We start from the raw sequence: 22,573 nt of genomic DNA, 5'->3' as shown, positions 1-22,573 counted from the left end.
TTTGTTAGCAAGGTGCACTCGCAAATGAAGCAACTACATCATACTGCATCAAGAAACCAAGAGACTCGCCACCTTTTCGTTTTTTCCAACTTGTCGAAGTGCTGTCAAATATTTGTTCTGCTCAATACCATCCACAGGCCTTGGCAGCCACCGTATGATGGGCAGCACCCAGTACTTAGCAGAGGACAAAATATTTCACGTCGATGTTGTGGGTACCCCCACAACAATTTCCATCGACGGACTGAAACCCATTTTCAGTGCAAATTGCCTGCCACACCACCTACAGACAAGACTGAATCACGTATCACTCCATCATCCATCGTCGACAAGCCAGCACAGACATTGAGTGCTACTCCTGATGGCTCCACAGCAGAAAGACCTGTCGTCACTTATTAGTGGGGTGGTAGTAGGGTTTTGAATGTAGTTTAGCATGATACTAACTGCATATATTTATTTTCTCGTTGCTGAATTCTTGGACTGAATTTTACATGCACACATGCAATTAAATGTTGCAATAAAGCTAATTTATCCTGAACTGCAATATTTTTGGTCATACTGACTTAGGTGCTAACTGACGTAATGTCAGATGACAACAGACACAAGCTGATGAGATATCCATAGTGTTCCATTCTGAACATCAAGTGCAAATCCAATCACACCAGCCGCATGCCATCTGCATACTACATCATCGACTCATTTTGAACATCAAGCACCAGTCCACTATTCTTCACATATATGCAATCAAATGTTGTCATAAAGTTAACTTATCCTGAACTGCAACAACTCAACACTTTATCAGTACAATCAAACTGAATTTCAGAAACTGTAAATTCTTCTAAAATCCATATCATTTCGCTCTCGGTAAGTAATCACTGATACATTTTCAATCACAGTTGTATCCAACACTAGACAAAATGAAACTGAAGAAGAGAGAACATAAAATAAATTCAAGTTACATCACCATACATCATGAACCGTAGCGAAATGGATCATGCTCATTGTTGAGACCATTGTTGCTATGTACACAGACAAACTTTATGTCTACAGCCCAGTCTGTGTAATATGATCCCTGTCAGTTCCAGTGAGCTGGACGCATCTGCTTCACGCACCCATCTCAACCAACCATGTAAGGCGGTTTTGTAAACATCTCTATAACAATGCTTCAGTGCTGCCAGAGCTCTATAGATGGCTACTGCTTTCGCCTGCAGCCATGCACTTTGCAGTTGAAAGATGGCAACAGCACTGCCACCTGTCAGGGATCATCTCATGCCAACTTGACTACAGGCATCTTATACTACCACAATGGAATTATGTACTGAATAAAACTTTCTTTGTGAAAGGTCACATGAACTTCAATTACAGTTAAATTTTCGGATAAAGTTTATTTCACATTTTAGCTTGAGATTGCATTTTATTCCTTGCCTGTCTCATTTCAAATTGTGTAAGTACTTGTAATTTCCTTAAAAATGTACATTTATACACTTCATTTTGTGTTAGGCACTGTTGGCTGCAGTTGTCTAGGTGTCGCTGATGTGGGTCTGTTTTTTTCACTTGCGGTGAGGTATGGCATCTCATTGATGTTAATTTTTGATCTTTTATTATTCTGACTGACACATATTACAGTACTGGTTTTTAAATGGAGAAGGTTGCATGTTTCCTTATATGGTTTACCTGTTATTAGGCCACAAATTGCAATGTTTTCTTGTAATGGAAATCAATGTCTCTGCTCTCTTTCTTGTACATTTTTCAATTTTATATTTACAGATCTATTTGAAATTTCGATTTTGCCATGTAATACTGCTTTTAACAGTTTGATTGACATTTATGTACTGAGCTATTTTAATCTGTATCGCTTTCTGTGTTCAAATTTCAGCCACTTTGGGATGTTGCAGCTATGGCCTTGTTAGTACAACATGATTCCAGTATTATGTTACGTAACGCATGCACTTTTTAATAAGTGATGTCAAATAAAAATTATCCTTGAGGCCACAGGCATACTGTCACTAATGACAACCAAAGGGAAATTTTTTTACCTCATAACATGTTGAATTGCCTATGTCAGGCGGGCACTGGAGTAGTACTGTGTATTCGTTTTAATAGGTAAGTTTCTCAGCTTCACTGCTTTGTTTCAATGTGTTTGTTTTAATATGTTGTCTTATATTCTATGTTTAACACCACAGACTTGATGATGGGATCTCCCAAAATGTGTCATGAGGTGATTGAGGTGATATTTGGTGATCAAGACAAGTTTATTACCATAATATTGTCGATCAGTTAAATTCATAGTTCCAAGATTGCAGCATTTGCCATAATTAAAATATATATATATATATATATATATATATATATATATATATATATATATATATATATATATATATATATATATGAATATAATAGAGGGAAACATTCCACGTGGGAAAAATATATCTAAAAAGAAAGAAAGATGATGAAACTTACCAAACAAAAGCGCTGGCAGGTCGATAGACACACAAACAAACACAAACATACACACAAAATTCTAGCTTTCGCAACCAATGGTTGCCTCGTCAGGAAAGAGGGAAGGAGAAGGAAAGACAAAAGGATATGGGTTTTAAGGGAGAGGGTAAGGAGTCATTCCAATCCCGGGAGCGGAAAGACTTACCTTAGGGGGAAAAAAGGACAGGTATACACTCGCACACACACACACATATCCATCCACACATACACAGACACAAGCAGACATTTGTAAAGGCAAAGAGTTTGGGCAGAGATGTCAGTCGGGGCGGATGTACAGAGGCAAAGATGAAGTTGAAAGACAGGTGAGGTATGAGCGGCGGCAAATTGAAATTAGAAATTAGCGGAGATTGAGGCCTGGCGGATAGCGAGAAGAAAGGATATGCTGAAGGGCAAGTTCCCATCTCCGGAGTTCTGACAGGTTGGTGTTAGTGGGAAGTATCCAGATAACCCGGACGGTGTAACACTGTGCCAAGATGTGCTGGCCATGCACCAAGGCATGTTTAGCCACAGGGTGATCCTCATTACCAACAAACACTGTCTGCCTGTGTCCATTCATGCGAATGGACAGTTTGTTGCTGGTCATTCCCACATAGAACGCTTCACAGTGTAGGCAGGTCAGTTGGTAAATCACGTGGGTGCTTTCACACGTGGCTCTGCCTTTGATCGTGTACACCTTCCGGGTTACAGGACTGGAATAGGTGGTGGTGGGAGGGTGCATGGGACAGGTTTTACACCGGGGGCGGTTACAGGGGTAGGAGCCAGAGGGTAGGGAAGGTGGTTTGGGGATTTCATAGGGATGAACTAAGAGGTTGCGAAGGTTAGGTGGACGGCGGAAAGACACTCTTGGTGGAGTGGGGAGGATTTCATGAAGGATGGATCTCATTTCAGGGCAGGATTTGAGGAAGTCGTATCCCTGCTGGAGAGCCACATTCAGAATCTGATCCAGTCCCGGAAAGTATCCTGTCACAAGTGGGGCACTTTTGGGGTTCTTCTGTGGAAGGTTCCGGGTTTGAGGAGATCTGGAACCACAACACCCCAATTCAGTAGTTAACCTTTCCTCCAAACCTCTCTCCCAATCCGAAACCTCTGTCCTATCCAAAGGCCTCACCTTCAGCCCCACTCCCAGATTTAACCAAACAGCCCTCGTCAAAGATTTACTGTCCTACACCCGTACTCTCTGCTGGAAATATCACTTTGCCACGAAGAAAAATGATCCTAATCCTACTCCTAATGATCCAACTCCCCAAGACACTATCCAAATTGAACCATGCCTGGAACAGTTCCGTCCTCCGTCACAGCGGGACCCACCTCCTCTTCCTCAAAATCACCCTCTCCTAACCTTCCAGGAATTTCTGACTTCCAGCCTTGCCTCTCAATCCTTCTTAAAAAACCTTAATCCTACTCCCAACATCACCACTGCTGAAGCCCAGGCTATCCGTGATCTGAAGGCTGACCGATCCATCGTCATTCTTCCGGCGGACAAGGGTTCCACAACTGTGGTACTTGATCGTCGGGAGTATGTGGCTGAGGGACTGCGTCAGCTTTCAGACAACACTACTTACAAAGTTTGCCCAGGCAATCCCATTCCTGATGTCCAGGCGGAGCTTCAAGGAATCCTCAGAACCTTAGGCCCCCTACAAAACCTTTCACCCGACTCCATCAACCTCCTGACCCCACCAACACCCCGCACCCCTACCTTCTACCTTCTTCCCAAAATTCACAAACCCAATCATCCCGGCCGTCCCATTGTAGCTGGTTACCAAGGCCCCACCGAACGCATCTCTGCCTACGTAGATCAACACCTTCAACCCATTACATGCAGTCTCCCATCCTTCATCAAAGACACCAACCACTTTCTCAAACGCCTGGAATCCCTACCCAGTCTGTTACCCCCAGAAACCATCCTTGTAACCATTGATGCCACTTCCTTATACACAAATATTCCACACGTCCAGGGCCTCGCTGCGATGGAGCACTTCCTTTCACGCCGATCACCTGCCGCCCTACCTAAAACCTCTTTCCTCATTACCTTAGCCAGCTTCATCCTGACCCACAACTTCTTCACTTTTGAAGGCCAGACATACCAACAACTAAAGGGAACAGCCATGGGTACCAGGATGGCCCCCTCGTATGCCAACCTATTCATGGGTCGCTTAGAGGAAGCCTTCCTGGTTACCCAGGCCTGCCAACCCGAAGTTTGGTACAGATTTATTGATGACATTTTCGTGATCTGGACTCACAGTGAAGAAGAACTCCAGAATTTCCTCTCCAACCTCAACTCCTTTGGTTCCATCAGATTCACCTGGTCCTACTCCAAATCCCATGCCACTTTCCTTGACGTTGACCTCCACCTGTCCAATGGCCAGCTTCACACGTCCGTCCACATTAAACCCACCAACAAGCAACAGTACCTCCATTATGACAGCTGCCACCCATTCCACATCAAACGGTCCCTTCCCTACAGCCTAGGTCTTCGTGGCAAACGAATCTGCTCCAGTCCGGAATCCTTGAACCATTACACCAACAACCTAAAAACAGCTTTTGCATCCCGTAACTACCCTCCCGACCTGGTACAGAAGCAAATAACCAGAGCCACATCCTCATCTCCTCAAACCCGGAACCTTCCACAGAAGAACCCCAAAAGTGCCCCACTTGTGACAGGATACTTTCCGGGACTGGATCAGATTCTGAATGTGGCTCTCCAGCAGGGATACGACTTCCTCAAATCCTGCCCTGAAATGAGATCCATCCTTCATGAAATCCTCCCCACTCCACCAAGAGTGTCTTTCCGCCGTCCACCTAACCTTCGCAACCTCTTAGTTCATCCCTATGAAATCCCCAAACCACCTTCCCTACCCTCTGGCTCCTACCCCTGTAACCGCCCCCGGTGTAAAACCTGTCCCATGCACCCTCCCACCACCACCTATTCCAGTCCTGTAACCCGGAAGGTGTACACGATCAAAGGCAGAGCCACGTGTGAAAGCACCCACGTGATTTACCAACTGACCTGCCTACACTGTGAAGCGTTCTATGTGGGAATGACCAGCAACAAACTGTCCATTCGCATGAATGGACACAGGCAGACAGTGTTTGTTGGTAATGAGGATCACCCTGTGGCTAAACATGCCTTGGTGCATGGCCAGCACATCTTGGCACAGTGTTACACCGTCCGGGTTATCTGGATACTTCCCACTAACACCAACCTGTCAGAACTCCGGAGATGGGAACTTGCCCTTCAGCATATCCTTTCTTCTCGCTATCCGCCAGGCCTCAATCTCCGCTAATTTCTAATTTCAATTTGCCGCCGCTCATACCTCACCTGTCTTTCAACTTCATCTTTGCCTCTGTACATCCGCCCCGACTGACATCTCTGCCCAAACTCTTTGCCTTTACAAATGTCTGCTTGTGTCTGTGTATGTGTGGATGGATATGTGTGTGTGTGTGCGAGTGTATACCTGTCCTTTTTTCCCCCTAAGGTAAGTCTTTCCGCTCCCGGGATTGGAATGACTCCTTACCCTCTCCCTTAAAACCCATATCCTTTTGTCTTTCCTTCTCCTTCCCTCTTTCCTGACGAGGCAACCATTGGTTGCGAAAGCTAGAATTTTGTGTGTATGTTTGTGTTTGTTTGTGTGTCTATCGACCTGCCAGCGCTTTTGTTTGGTAAGTTTCATCATCTTTCTATATATATATATATATATATATATATATATATATATATATATATATTGAATACTAATACTACTCACTGCAAGGAGAAGGCATTGAGAAGCAGACAGACAAGTTTGTAAGTAGACTATTGGGTAATATATTGGATTAAGTCCTCCTTCAGATATAGAAACACACACACACACACACCCACACACACACACACACACACACACACAGAGAGAGAGAGAGAGAGAGAGAGAGAGAGAGAGAGAGAGAGAGAGAGAGAGAGGGAGAGAGAGAGAGGCACTGTCATCTCTGGTTGATGTATGCCATTTTTAAAATAAACAAATGATTTGGAAGGAATATGGACTAAAGACCACAATGCCATGATTGCTCAAAAATTTCCATGGCTCAGGTACAATAATCACTTCTGGTTTCTTTTCGTCTTCTACGTTTTTACCAATCACCCATTTACACTCTGTTGAAACTAATCTCTCACTTTCGTTCCCTGCCTGACTTGCCAATCTTGGAGAAGACCTTCTCTATCATAACCCAACTGTTCATCAAAGTGATCTACACATAATAAAAGTGACTTTACATCTGGTCATAGCAGTTCAATATTAAAATGATCAGCAAAATATTTAGTGATTTTACAGTAAAAAACTAATGTTCTCGGTAAAGAACCAACTTCATAAATTTCCTCAATTACTGTATTGAGCTGAAGTAAAATCATTATTTATTAATAAACAAATATAATACCTCTTGAAACTGTGGCATGCCGAACATTTCCATTTTGAAATGAGGAGGAATGGTCAATAACCACTTTATGGAATCTACATCACAGATGTTAGAAAGCATCATTTCAGGAAGTGATGTAAGGAATTGTTCTGTTATATTTTGTCTGTTATGTTCAAATTCTTCTTTCATTTTCTCCAATCGTTGTCTCTGTAACAACAAAAATTAAAATTCTATAGTCTTATAACAACAAAACTGGTGACCTCGTGTGTCAACCTCTGTTCAAAAGATAACTTGGTCCCCAACATGTAATTGTTATTATCCTAACCAAAACTTGGTACCCAATGCATTATTTTTAAGTTTGCACCTTTTCATTGCAAACTACCTTTTTCTGAGTTAATGGTTTAGTAACAAATAAATGCAAAAATTCAGTGTTACAGATGTGCACTTACAAAAATATTTTGAAAAGTTCACACTCTCTACAAAACATTTACCCGTTTCTGCCCTCTGTCTTACATTTTCACATTTGAGGCAAACAATTATTCAGATTCAAAAGCTAAACATGTGATATAATTACTGGTGTAGTTTCTCATTTACCGGTAGTTGTATGTACAATACATAACTGCTCATCCGAGACTGCTCTAGTAACTCTTCACCATCTCTGTTGAGTGATTAATCACAACACCTAAGGCTCCTATGTAATGGGTCAACTGCTTTACCCTAGAATTCTTGCATGTGCATATTGCATTCACGCACTACTTGGTCAGATGCACTTCTATGAATACTCTCTAATTCTTCAGAGGGTTAGGAACACTTACACCCTTCCAAAAATGTCTTTATTTAGAAAGCCTGACAAAAAAGGAATTTTCTCTTGTTCTGAAAAAAATGCCTTAAATGCCCATACAAGTGCACCTTCCTGAAGGCCTGCCTCCCTATCAAACATATTAAATTTACAAGCTTCAGTGAAGTCAATCTGTGGGAACCTCAGAGTTTTACACATTATCACATCACTTGTGTTAAATGCCTACACAAGTGCAACTTACAAAAGGCCTGCCTTCATATAAAAAATATTAAATTTACAAGCTTAGGTGAAACCAATCTGCATCAAACTCAAACCTTGTGTTGCTAAATTTAATTTGCTTGTTCCTCTTTATGCAATTCTCTGCTACATTTTCACCTTGACATCAGCATCTAAAGCATCATTTTATGAGTTTTCATCGCACAACTACAGCTCTTGGATGAGTAAATATATTTATTTTTCTCTCTCCTAGAGTGTGTCAACTCTTCAGCCAATCTCATTACCATCATTTTGAATACATTTCTCTTACTGAGATTTTGAGTTTGTAGATGGTGTGATAGGATTTCGCAGAAATACAATGTTCCAGAACCAGTTAAAAATTAAATGTTTCTTCATTCAGAAAGTGAAAAAGTATGCAGTTAAAGGAATTCAGTGCATGAAGTGTGACTTTTGGTTGCACGAGAAGTGCACAAAAGAGTGTCTGAAATTCACAAATGACACTATTCAGTGGACATGCATTGACTGCATGAGTGATAACTTCTGCACTATGCTATAAATACAAATACATTTGTTTCCTTCAAGGCAACATTAATGCTCTGAAAACAGAGTTGTTGTTGCTAAAACACGAAAATGTTGCATTGAAACATAAAAAACACTGCTCATGACAGAACCCCAGTGGTAGTTGAATGTAAATCCACAAATATGCGGTGTTACAAAAAATGACTGATTGCAAGACAATTCAGTCACCACTGTGGGAAAAAATAATCTAAACATACGGAAGAGCTGAACAAATATAAGTAGACAAGTGTAACACATATTAAAGACAAAAAGAAGTATCATAGTTAAGGCAGAAATATGTGACCCCATGCTAAAAAAACATAGTGGTGCCTAATTCCAAAATCAATGTTCGAACAGGAATTTGTAAGCACCAACGATATACACATTTCCAGAACACTTTTAAGTTTAGGAGAAAGTGCAACAGATAAGTGTAACTAGGATCACAAAAGTGCTTTTATTCAATAGGTTATATTTAAAAATATTTAGTAACATGCTCACAGATACTTGCACAATTATAAACTATAAAGGAAAGTGATAAGTAGTGAAGGGGTTGATAATTGCTGTTCAGCAATAAGACAGATGAAGTGAAACCATCATGTGGAAATAATATGCAAAAGCCTATAAATAGGAGTCAAGGTAGATATAGTTTGCAATTAGATTATAAATGGTTTAAATACATCTACAGACATACTCTGCAAGCCATCGTATTTTGCATTGGATTACAAATGGTTTAAATACATCTACATACATACTCTGCAAGTCATCGTATGTTCAGTGACAGAAGGTAGCTGGTACCACTACCAGTCATTTGCTTTCCTGTTCCACTCACAAATAGAGCGAGGGAAAAAGATTGTCTGTATGCCTCTGTATGAACCCTAACTTCTCATATCTTGTTTTCATAATCCCCACATGAAATGTACATTGGAGACTGTAGAATCATTCAGTAGTTGTCAGCTTCAAATGATGGTTCTCTAAACTGTCTCAACAGTGTTTCATGAAGAGAGCACTGTCTTTGCTCCAGCAGTTCGCATTTGTGTCCAGGAAGCATCTCCATTGTACTTGTGTGTTGATCAAACTTACCAGTAACAATCCTGCAGCATTCCTCTGAATTACTTCACATTTTTCTCCAATGTGACCCAGAGAGGATCGCAAATATTCAAGTAATACTGAATAATGAGTCACATGAGTGTTCTATAGACCATCTCTTTTTATAGACAAGCTACAATTGATTAAAATCCTCCCAATAAACCAAAGTTGACCACTGCCTTCCCTACTACCATCCTTATATACTTGATACATTTCTTATCAGTTTACACATTTACACCTAGATATTTAATCGCTGCGACAGTGTTAAGTAGCACACTACTAATGCTATACATGAACATTATGGAATAGTTTTCCCTACTCATCTCCATTAACTTACATTTTTCTACATTTAGAGGTAGCTGCCATTCATCACTCCAACTGGAAATTGTGTCTAAGTCATCGTGTATCCTCTTACAGTCACTCAACAACAACACCTTCAAACATCACATCATTATCAGCAAACAGTCACATTTTGCTGCTCACCCTGTCTGGCATATCATATATATACAGAATAAGAGTAGCCCACTAGGGCACTCTTGACGATAACCTTGTCACTGATGAGCATTCGTTATCGAGGACAACGTACTGGGTTTTATTACTTATGGAGTCTTCGAGCCACTCACATTTCTAGGAAGCTATTCCATATGCTTGGTATTCATTAACAATCTGCAGTGGATCACTATGTCAAACACTTTCTGAAAATCTAAGAATACAGAATCTGCTTGTTGGTCTTCACCCATGTTTTGCACAATGTTGTGTGAGGAAAGAGCGAACCGAGCTTTACACATGCAATACTTTCTAACCCACTGATTATTTGTGAATAAAGGTTTTTCCATCTCAAGGACATTTATTATATTCAGACTTAGGATATGTTAAAGAAATCTGCTACATACCAATGTTAAGTATCATAGTATTTGTGAGTGGAACAGGAAAGGAAATGACTGGTAGTGGTACAAGGTATCTTCTGTCACGGAACATACAATGGCTTGTAGAGTATGTATGTAAATGTATTTAAACCATTTATAATCCAATGCAAAATACATGGCTTGCAGAGTATACATCTAGATGTATTTAAACCATTTATAATCTAATGCAAAATATATCTACTTTCACTCTTATTTATAGGCTTTTCCGTATTATTTCCACATGATGGTTTCACTTCATCTTTCTTATTGCTATACAACAACTATCAACCCCTTCACTTTTAAACATAACATATTTGAATGTAAAGTATCAAAATTACAGTCTGTAATTTTGAATGTCTGTCCTTTTACCCTTGTCATATACAGGAGTCACCTAAACTTTTTCCCACTTGCTTGGGACTTTGTGCTGGAAGAGATACTCACGATAAATGCATGCTAATAAGGGGCCAGTGCCATAGACCACACTCTGTAAAACTGGATTGAGATTTCATCTGGACCTGGTGACTTATTTGTTTTCATGTCTTTTGGTTGCTTCTCTACAATAGGGATGCCTATTATTATGTCCTCCATACATTAGTCTGTGCAACAGTCAAACTATAGCATTAGCAAGTTAATTACACATTTCAAAGATAATGTGAATGACTCTTTCATCAAAATGATGTGGAATGAGTCAGTTTACAGGATATGTACCCATAATTAGTGTTAACATTAATTGACACATTATTTTTTACTCCTACTCATGTCACTCACTTAAAAACGATGTGTTTAACAGGACATCAGTTTTTGAATCAAAACTTGTCCATGTAAAAGAAGGAGTTGTCCAGGAGAAGTGATTTTAAATCAGATTTTAAACTTGCTCTGCTATGCATCAGACATTTTACATTATTGCGCAAATGATCAAAAATTTTTGTTGCTGCATATCAAACTCCTTTCTAAACCACTGGCATTTTTAATAATATGTAATGAAGGTAATTTTTTCCTGTAGTGTTGTAGGTACTGATATCATTGTTCTTCTCAAATTGTGATGGATTAGGGACTATTTATGACGAATTTCAGAGGCAAATATATGTATTATGATGGCACATTAAAATGCCTAAATCCTTGAAGAGGTACCTACATAGAGACCACGGGCGAGAACTACATACTGTTTTCACTGCCCTTGCACTACCAGTACTTTCACAATTAATAAAATATTCCAAGCTATCATGCCTTGATCAAACGGATTTCACATTAAAACCAAATGTTTCACCTGCATTTGCAGAGGACGTTTTTCAAGGGGGATCAATACTTTTTTGCATCTCCGATTCACATGCTGGCTCGCTACTGACTGCACCAAAATTCTCTTTATGTATTCTCCCACACACTGGCATGAAGATACACACTTCAAATACCTCAGTGCAATAGGCTGTTGTTGATTGCTGTCGTCCACTATTGCTATCACCAAATAGTGGAAGACCAGCACTTCTTCAGCAATGGGCTCCATATGTTATATAATTTTTACACCCTCCTCCGTCCTATCAAAATTCCTGGGGTTATTAACAACCTCTATGCCTTCTCTGTATAGCCTTTCATGGCACTTGTGGCAGCCAGTACTCCATAAAAATGAATTTGGTGGTTCTCTGACTACACAGTATGTTCTGAAACAGCTGATCCCCGTCAATTGTTGATTGTTAAACACCCCAGGAATTTCAAAAGGAAGGAGGAAGGCATGCAACTGAATGAGGTCTGGACCCAAGTACTGAAGAAGACGTGTACAAGTCTTCCGTCATGGGGTGATAATAATAACGGACGATGGCAACCAACACAGCCAACTCCACTCAGGTATTCACAGCAAGTGACATTATGCCACTGCGCAGGAGCACATGTAAACAAAGTTTTACTGCTGTCAGCAGCGAGCCAGGGTGTGAATCAGATACTCAAAGAATCTATGAACCCCATTGAAAAAGTTCTCTGCAAATGGGAAAGAAATGTCAGGTTTTAATGTGAAATCCATTTGACCACAGCATAACAGTCCGAGATATTTTATTAACTGTGACATTTCTAGCCAAGAAAGTTTACCTTTTACAATCATACTTTTGTTCTAAGTGATGAGTTATCCCAGAAAATTATTCCATGAGGCCTTATTGAGTGGAAATATGCCATATGTGTCAGGAGGCTGATTCATTTGTTTCCAAGCCTAGCAATTAAATGGAGGACAAAAGTAGTTGAACTAAATTGTTTGAGAAGCTCAATAATATGCTTCTTCCAGTTCAAGTTTTCGTGTGTACACCGAAAAATATAGAGTATTCTACCCTATTTCATCACTCTTGATTTTTCTCAAAATGAAGGGAGAGCCTATTTTCAGAGAACAATTTCACAATTCTTTGAAAAACAACATCAACAATATCTTCTGTTGCTTTCCATCTAATGGGATTTATTTTAACACTAATAATGGTCATGTGACGAGGGCCTCCCGTTGGGTAGACCGCTCGCCAGGTGCAAGTCTTTCGATGTGACGCCACTTCGGCGGCTTGCGCGTTGATGGGGATGAAATGATGATGATTAGGACAACACAACACCCAGTCCCCGAGCGGAGAAAATCTCCGACCCAGCCGGGAATCGAACCCAGGCCCTTATGATTGACAGTCTGTCGCGCTGACCACTCAGCTACCAGGGGCGGACATTTTAACACTAATATTCACACATATAAGGAAAACTTTTCAATCTTTCAAACATTGTTTGGACCATTCGGCTCAACTTTTTGCATTGAGTTTGTTAACAACTTGTCTGTAGTGCCACAAATTCTATAAATCTTATGTTTTTCTAGTGTAGCATGGCTCTGAGCACTATGGGACTTAACTTCTGAGGTCATCAGTCCCATAGAACTACTTAAACCTAACTAACCTAAGGACATCACACACATCCATGCCCGAGGCAGGATTCAAACCTGCAACCGTAGCGGCCGCGTGGTTCCAGACTGTAGCACGTAGAACCACTCAGCCACCTTGGCCGGCTAGTGTAGCATGATTTGCACAATCAAATACCTATGAAACCTAACAAAAATACCCAACTGATGATAAGTTTATTATTTGGGGCTTGCAATATTTGGTGGATGAATGTACAAATAGCATTCCCAGTCAAGCAACCCTTCTGGAATCCAGACTGAAAAATGCTAAATAAACTGTTTCTGAGTGCATCCTTTTGGAATGTCCTGGAGAAAGATGTCAGTAATGAAATTGCACAATAATTATTTTAAACCATTCTTGCCACCTTTCCTACAAAGGGGCTTTGTTGTTGTTGAGGTCTTTAGACCAGAGACTGGTTTGATGCAGCTCTCCATGCTACTCTATCCTGTGCAAGCTTCTTCATCTCCCAGTACCCACTGCAACCAACATCCTTTTGAATCTGCATAGTGAGTTCATCTCTTGGTCTTCCTCTACGATTTTTACCCTCCATGCTGCCCTCTAATATTAAATTGGTGATCCCTTGATGCCTCAGAACATGTCCTACCAACCGATCCCTTCTTCTAGTCAAGTTGAGCCACAAATTTCTCTTCTCCCCAATTCTATTCAGTACCTCCTCATTAGTTGTGATCTACCCAACTAATCTTCAGCAATTTTCTGTAGCACCACACTTCGAAAGCTTCTATTCTCTTCTTGTCCAAACTATTTATCGTCCATGTTTCACTTCCATACATGGCTACACTCCATACAAATACTTTCAGAAACGACTTCCTGACACTTAAATCTATACTCGATGTCAACAAATTTCTCTTCTTCAGAAACGCTTTCCTTGCCATTGCCAGTCTACACTTTTTATCCTCTCTACTTCGATCATCATCAGTTATTTTGCTCCCCAAATAGCAAAACTCCTTTACTACTTTAAGTGTCTCATTTCGTAATCTAATTCCCTCAGCATCACCCGACTTAATTCGACTACATTCCATTATCCTCGTTTTGCTTTTGTTGATGTTTACCTTATATGCTCCTTTCAAGCCACTGTCCATTCTGTTCAACTGTTCTTCCAGGTCCTTTGCTATCTCTGATAGAATTACAATGTCATCGGCAAACCTCTAAGTTTTTATTTCTTCTCCATGGATTTTAATTCCTACTCCAAATTTTTCTTTTGTTTCCTTTACTGCTTGCTCAATATACAGATTGAATAACATTGGAGACATGCTGCCACCCTGTCTTATTCCCTTCCCAACCACTGCTTCCCTTTCATGCCCCTCGACTCTTATAACTGCCATCTGGTTTCTGCACAAATTGTAAATAGCCTTTGCCTCCCTGTATTTTATCCCTGCCACCTACAGAATTTGAAAGAGAGTATTCCAGTCAACATTGTCAAAAGCTTTCTCTAAGTCTACAAATGCTAGAAACGTAGGTTTGCCTTTCCTTAATCTATCTTCTAAGATAAGTCGTAGAGTCAGTAGTGCCTCATGTGTTCCAACATTTCTACAGAATCCAAACTGATCTTCCCCGAGGTTGGCTTCTACCAGTTTTTCCATTCGTCTGTAAAGAATTTGTGTTAGTATTTTGCAGCCGTGACTTATTAAACTGATAGTTCGGTAATTTTCACATCTGCTTTCTTTGGGATTGGAATTATTACATTCTTCTTTAAGTCTGACAGTATTTTGCCTGTTTCATACATCTTGCTCACCAGATGGTAGATTTTGTCAGGGCTGACTCTCCCAAGGCTATCAGTACTTCTAATGGAATGTTGTCTACTCCTGGGGCCTTGTTTCGACTTAGGTCTTTCAGTGCTCTGTCAAACTCTTCACGCAGTATCATATCTCCCATTTCATCTTCATCTATGTCCTCTTCCATTTCCATATTGTCCTCTAGTACATCACCCTTGTATAGACCCTCTAAATATTCCTTCCATCTTTCAGCTTTCCCTTCTTTGCTTAGAAATGGGTTTCCATCTGAGCTCTTGATATGCATACAAGTGGTTCTCTTTTCTCCAAAGGTCTCTTTAATTTTCCTGTAGGCAGTATCTATCTTACCCCTAGTGACATATGCCTCTACAACCTTACACTTGACCTCTGGCTTAACCATTTTACACTTCCTGTCAGTCTCATTTTTGAGACGTTTGTATTCCTTTTTGCCTGCTATATTTACTGCATTTTGGTATTTTTTTCCTTTCATCAATTAAATTCAACATTTCTTCTGTTACCCACAGATATCTACTAGCCCTCGTCTTTTTACCAATTGATCCTCTGCTGCCTTTACTATTTCATATCTCAAAGCTACCCATTCTTCTTCTACTGTATTTCCTTCCCCCGTTCTTGTCAATCGTTCCCTAATGCACTCCCTGAAACTATCTACAACCTCTGGTTCTTTCAGTTTATCCAGGTCCTTAAATTCCCACCTTTTTGCAGTTTCTTCAGTTTTAATCTACAGTTCATAACCAATAGATTGTGGTCAGAGTACACATCTGTCCCTGGAAATGTCTTACAATTTCAAACCTGGTTCCTAAATCTCTATCTTGCCATTATATAATCTATCTGAAACCTCCCACTTTCTCCAGGTCTCTTCCATGTATGCAGCCTTCTTTCATGATTCTTAAACCAAAAAAAATGGTTCAAATGGCTCTGAGCACTATGGGACTCAACTGCTGTGGTCATAAGTCCCCTAGAACTTAGAACTACTTAAACCTAACTAACCTAAGGACAGCACACAACACCCAGCCATCACGAGGCAGAGAAAATCCCTGACCCCGCCGGGAATCGAACCCGGGAACCCGGGCGTGGGAAGCGAGAACGCTACCGCACGACCACGAGATGCGGGCTTCTTAAACCAAGTGTTAGCTATAATTAAGTTATGCTCTGTGCAAAATTCTACCAGGTGGCTTTCGAATTGCATATTGTAACCTCCCTGAAAAAATTCCCTTTGTCAGTGTTGCATTTATTTATCACTAAGGACATTACTTATTAAGTTACAGCAACATTTCAGAATCCTGCTTGAAATTCAATCAATATCATATGGTCTTTTTTTTTTTTTAGTATTTTTACAATTATATCAATTTCAGCAAATGATACTAGTCCTACTTCCACTTGATTAAAGCTATGTAGAATGGTGTTATTGATATTCTCTTGCTTCTTCAACTAAACCATTTGATTATATTTTTGCAGCTTCATTTACAAAGTAGTCCTGAAAAGTACTCATAAATTGTGAATTATCGCTCACAACATTGTCATTTAAAGTCTTCCCATAAGTTGTACGTTGACCGGCTGTCTTGCCTCCTGTTTGACAACAACTTTCCAATATTGACAAAAATTCACTATGGACTGAACTGAATGCGACATTTGCATCTCTTTCTATATATACTTAATCTTCTATATGCACCTCAAACAATACTACCTCTTTCAACTAGCACTTAACACGCTGTATCTGTAGTATTGCCCAAACAGTGACGTCCCAGGTATTATATTTGGTACCTCACAACAGCACAAGAAGCTAAAGAAATTCGCTGCCAGACACAGCCACGAATGAGAGATGTCAGCAAAGGCACGCTGCAAAGAGGTTCCAAATGACACCACTGATGGATGTAAACTTACGTCAGAGCACAGCACCAATCACCCCATTCAGTGATAGTCGATTAAAAGAGCAGCATCAACATAGTTCAGATCAGGCAGTGTTAGTATCATTAGTCAACTGTGTACCAAATTTTAAAGTTAACTGTACATTGAGATGTGATGGTCTTTCTATACTAGTCAAGTATAAACAGTTTTTCTTGCACCCAATGACAATAATAAATAGATATTGTCATTCAAATGGACCTGAAATGCATCTAGGTTAAGTATTCTGTTTTAAGGGGTAAAATGAACTAATATTTTCTGCATGTTGTTGTATCAGCTTGCCCCCCCCCCCCCCCCTCCTAAAGTAAATGTAGGCTTGCTACAACACAGACATAGCAATGATAATGAGAATACTGATTTCATATGAATTTTCTTACAGTTCCACAGCTCACAGAGCACAAAATAATAGTTGAGTCTTCTGTCTAACGTTAAGTATTTCACAATGTTTAAGTCCCCAAAGGAACTGTCTCTAAATTAAATTGTTCAGTTTCAGGTGCAGCAGACTGAATGACTTCTGCTCAGTGTACAACAGATGATGAACTTATTGTTGCAACAAGTAGCACCGCCTTCATCTGCTGCACCCAAGTTCTTCCAGTAGAGATGGAATGTGGATGGTTTTTGTAAATTACCAGTGTTACATTTCCTATTTATGATCTGTAACTATCTTAAGTTTGATACTAGCAGATTTGTATTTTCTTTCAGTCACCTTTCTTGATGTTTGCTGAGGTAAACCTGCTATTCGGTTTCACCTAACCATGTTCCAGTGGTCTTCACACAATATCATCTCCTTTTGTGTGGATGGGTGCTGAAAGAGAGCAGTGTCTTCCAAACTACCTGAATGACAAACAACTGAACTTTAAACCTTCAGTATTCATACTTTCTTAATAACATCATTTGCTGTAACACACTCTCTTATACTAAGAGGGTTGACAGACCATCTTAAACATACACTGATCAGCCAGAACATTATGACCACCTACCTAACAGCCGGTATCTCCATTTTTGCCTTGGATAACAGTAGCAACACATCATGTCATGGAAGCAATGAGGCCTTGGTAGGTCAATGGGGGGAGTTGGCACCACACGTGCACACAAGTATCCTAATTCCTGTAAGTCGATGAGCTCTGACGCCACGTTCAAGCACTTCCCATATGTGTTTGACTGGATTCAGATCTGACAAGCTGGGTGCCAGCACATCAATAGGAGCTCGCCACTGGTTCCTTGAACCACCCCATCACACTCCTGGCCTTGTGACATGGCAATTGTATCTTGGTGAAAAATGCCACTGCCATCCGGAAACATAATTGTCATGAAGGAGTGTACATGGTCTACAACCGGTGTATGTACTCCTTGGCCAGCATGGTGCCTTGCATGAGCTCCACTGGACCCATGGATGCCTATGTGAATGTTTACCAGAGCATAATCGAGTTGCTGCCAGCTTGTCTCCATACCACATTACAGGAGTCAAGGAGCTGTTCCCCTCTCATTGGCATAGTGAAGAAGGTATTGAGATTCAGAAAATGATGCAATGCTCAGCCACTGCACCAACACCCAGTGTCCAATGGTCATGTGCCCATTTCAGTCACAGTTGCTGATGTTGTGGTGTTAACACTGGCACATGCATGGGTCATCGGCTGCGAAGGCCCATCATTACGAGTATTCGGTGCACTGTGTGTTCAGGCGTACTTGTACTCTGCCCACCACTAAAGTCCGATGTTAGTTCTGCCAAAGTTCGCCACCTGTCCTGTTTTACCTGTCTGCACACCCTACGATGTCCAACATCCATAATGAGGGGTGGCCATCCAACTCCACAACATCTGTATGTGGTTTCACCTCCGTTTCACCAGAAATGCTCGTGCCAAGCCTCTGGGCCATTACAATCTACCCTTGGTCCAACTCACACTTCTTCAATGACAATTGCAGTGGGCATGGAACGATAGGGATTCAACTGTTGATAAATGGAAACATGTCAGCTCTTTGAGTGAATCGACCTTTTGCTACACTAGTTCGATGGTCATCTTTATAAATGCCACCGTTGAGGAGAATGGCGGCTCGGAACATGCAGCTTGCCATGGACACAGGCTGGTGCGAGCAGTATTATGCTGTGGGAGACATTCTCCTGCACTTTCGTGGGACCTGTGGTATTAATTGAAGATATGCTGATAGTTGGGTTTCACCTGCATCCCTTCACGCCTCAGAGCTAGAAGCGTGCTACAGTGGTCTGAGGAGCATTATAGTGAATGTATGTTGCTGTCTCGGTGATCAAGTTTGCTTCACGTAAATCCTATTGAACCCATCTGGGTTGCTATTGGGTGCCACCATCATGTACGCAAATCAGCAGCCCGATATTTACGTGAATTACATGACCTGTGCATAGACATCTAATGCCACATACCTCTACAAACCTAAGAGCAAACTGTGCGATCCCTGATATGCAGAATCAGTGACATACTTTGTTCCAAAGGCATACAAACGAGCTATTAAGCAGGTGGTCATAATGTTTTGGCTCATCAGTATATCTCTCTTAACTTAAGCCAATTCAATAGTCATTTGTCACAGTGCCCATTATGGCCATGACCTTTGTTTCTTAGTCTCCTTGTCTTCTAAATCACGCCATTGCAGCCATGACCTTTACTTCTTTTTGTTCTCGCCTTCTAAACACCTTCATACCATGATGCCAAGGATCAAGTGGTCCCAATTGGCAGGTAGAGATGATCGCTCCCCATCTCACATTGTAGAAGTGATGGGTTCAAGACATTTTCCCATCTGTACATATTGTGGTAATATCTCCCACAGTGGGATGTCGCAACACTCACTTACTATAAATATCACGAACATCTTTTGTCATCATGGAGGCCTGGACATGAGATATACCACCCTAAAAAATGTAGCATCACACTTCACAGTTTAACAGCAAAGAAGAGGACTGCTCTGAATATCATGCACAGCTGGAAACCCAGTTTGTTGCATACATCATTAAAGGTAGGGCATGCATAGCCTTTTCTTTCTGTCCACCATCAGAGCTGACATTTACCATCTGTGTACAAGATTGTAACTAATCTCTCGTCCAGAAGATGGTGATTACATGTAAAGCGTTCAAAAACTCGACGAACATTTTGAGGCACAGGTTCATGTCACTGCGATGAGATTTAAATTTTTTCATCTTAAGAAGTAATCCAAACAATCATTAAGACAGTGAAATTTTGAACTCAAAGGGCTTAGAAGACATTGCTGGTCAGTCATTCCGTGTAATCTCACAGAGACTGATGACAATATCAAAATTTTATCATATTTGTTATGGAGAAGGGCACCCAATCAGCATCTTTTCTACTGGGTCATGGAAGTAATTGTGATTCAGCAGGGGACATTAATCTCAACATCTTTCAGTTCAAGTGATACCTGGGAAATGTGTCCTGTGTACCAGTTTTCGTCGTATCTGAAAGTCAAATACTGTCTGACTTACAGCTGTTCCAACAAAGCATTTTCATGAGCTTCCATAGCAACTGTGCTCCCCTTTGCACGTGTTTAGAGTCTCTTCATTAGAAAGGTGTTAGTAGCAATGACTAGAAATGCACGGTGCAATAGTACTCCTGTAACTGTCCTCTGTTACTGTATTTGTGTTCCAAGACACCTTCATATGATTTGATCTCCTTAAAGAAACAAAGAACATATTAAAGCCCTGTATTTTGTGGGGTGCCCATATGAACAGGGCAACTACTTTCCAGATGAAATGGAGCTCCTCACTGAGAAATGTAAAATTCAACTTGCAGTGAACAGATTCTATTTTAACACGTGCTTTGCTTCATGGGGCACTGTCAGTGGAGCATGTACTGCTGATGTCACAGAACATTTGGTACAGGTAGCAGGATAAGTTAACGACAGAAGTGGTGTGATTGTTTCTCCAGAAAGCAGGAGTGGTTAAAATATGTGTCCTGTAATTATGAAACAAGATGTAGTGTATTATATGAAAATGGAAATTTTTCATGCTTTCATGTAAGGAAAGAAATATTATCTTGCTATCATGGTAAATAACAAGAAGATTGACTTGCGGAAAACACTTATTTTAGGTAATCTGAAAGAGTTGTATGCAAAATAACTCCACAAAATGTGAAATCTGTTCTTTGTTTCTTCACAGAAGATCAAATCGTATGAAGGTTTCTTAGAACACAGATACAGTAAACAATGAGGACAGTTCTAGGAACACCTGTCACACCATTAATTTCTAGCCACTGCTAGATACACCTTTCTCATGAAGAGAGATTAAACAGATGCAAATTGGAGTGCTGTTGCTATGGAAGCCTCATGAGAATGCTTTTATGGAACAGCTGCAGGTGGCTTTCAAATACAATGAAAACTAGTATGTATGACATATCTACTTGAATTTAAAGATGTTGAGATTAATTGCATGTCTCCTGCTGAATCATAATTTCTTTCATGACCTAGTAAGAAAGATGCCATTTAGATCTCCTTCTCAAACGTTACATGTAATGTTGATGTCCCACCTTTACAAAGTCTCAATTCTCAGTTGTATCAACTTGACCTTAAGTTGTGTAACCTTGACAATGACAATAAAACTTTATCTTTCACTTTTAAGTGAACTATTCATTTTTGGATCAAGATGATAAAAAAAAACACACAAAGTTATATGTAAGTTGAAAGAGTTTTAAAAATACAGTTTCCTTCTTTATATTTGGATTTGTTTATGGAACTGTTCTTTAGAGAATTTTTGTATCTATATCACCAGTACATAAGCAAAAAGTTATTAATGTCCCTCATAACTGCTTGCATCTTTTCTTTAGTTCCACTGAAGTTGTCTTTTTAATTTAAATTAATGGAATAAGGATATATCACTGCATTTGTACACCCAACCTGTCTGTTGTAATTCTTCACACTGAAAAGACATTTACCAGTGAAATACAACATACACATTAAGAAAAATGATTGATATCTGTCCATGGCTGTTTACAGTTCTGACCACAAATAATTTAAGTACAATTTTTGCAAGGAATACTCATGGTTTTTATTTATCAATCCCATGTAATGGTGAATGTGAATGGTATGTGTTAAGTGGCATTTTTATTTTATTCTTTACCAATGAATAAAGAGAGTTAGGATATTCTTCTTTGCATCTAAGATTGCTATCAGGATTGTAAATATTTCACCAAAAAAATCAAATTTAAATTCAGCTGTCTATGTAACCCCACCCCCAGGACTCTGGAGTTTGTCAAATTTGACATTCTTTTGTGATGGAGTCGTCTTTAAGTAAAGGTAAGAAATAGCAATTGCAATGCCAAATACTTTTCATTATTGTTTATACTTAATACTAGGGCTAAAGAGTACAGTGCATAAGCCGAGGACAGTACTATTTCCCTGTGCAAAGTTATGATTAAAAAAAAATCAAAAATTTAAAGCACAGCATGATAAAAAGTGTGCTCTTCAACTTTTCTTTAAAAAATCTGAATGAGTTATCCTATATTTTCTAGATTATATCAACTTAGTGGCCTACATACTAGATGCATAAGAAATTGAGGTCTGTAGGTCAACTCA

At 40.0% G+C, this 22,573-nt stretch overlaps 1 protein-coding gene across 1 annotated transcript in view; it reads right to left on the bottom strand.

The window, feature by feature from the left end:
• Window positions 1–22,573, bottom strand: part of LOC126416923 (cohesin subunit SA-1-like) — a 191,642-nt gene that overhangs the window by 100,325 nt on the left and 68,744 nt on the right. Inside the window, exon 4 of the mRNA XM_050084806.1 lies at window positions 6,907–7,092. Within this exon, the coding sequence (XP_049940763.1) occupies window positions 6,907–7,092 (186 nt within the window). The remainder of the gene's footprint in view (window positions 1–6,906; window positions 7,093–22,573) is intronic.

This window comes from Schistocerca serialis, chromosome 8 (assembly GCF_023864345.2).
Source record: "Schistocerca serialis cubense isolate TAMUIC-IGC-003099 chromosome 8, iqSchSeri2.2, whole genome shotgun sequence".
NCBI lineage: Eukaryota > Metazoa > Arthropoda > Insecta > Orthoptera > Acrididae > Schistocerca > Schistocerca serialis.
The sequence above is the reverse complement of the archived record's forward strand: the minus strand, read 5'-3'. Positions and strand labels throughout refer to the sequence as shown.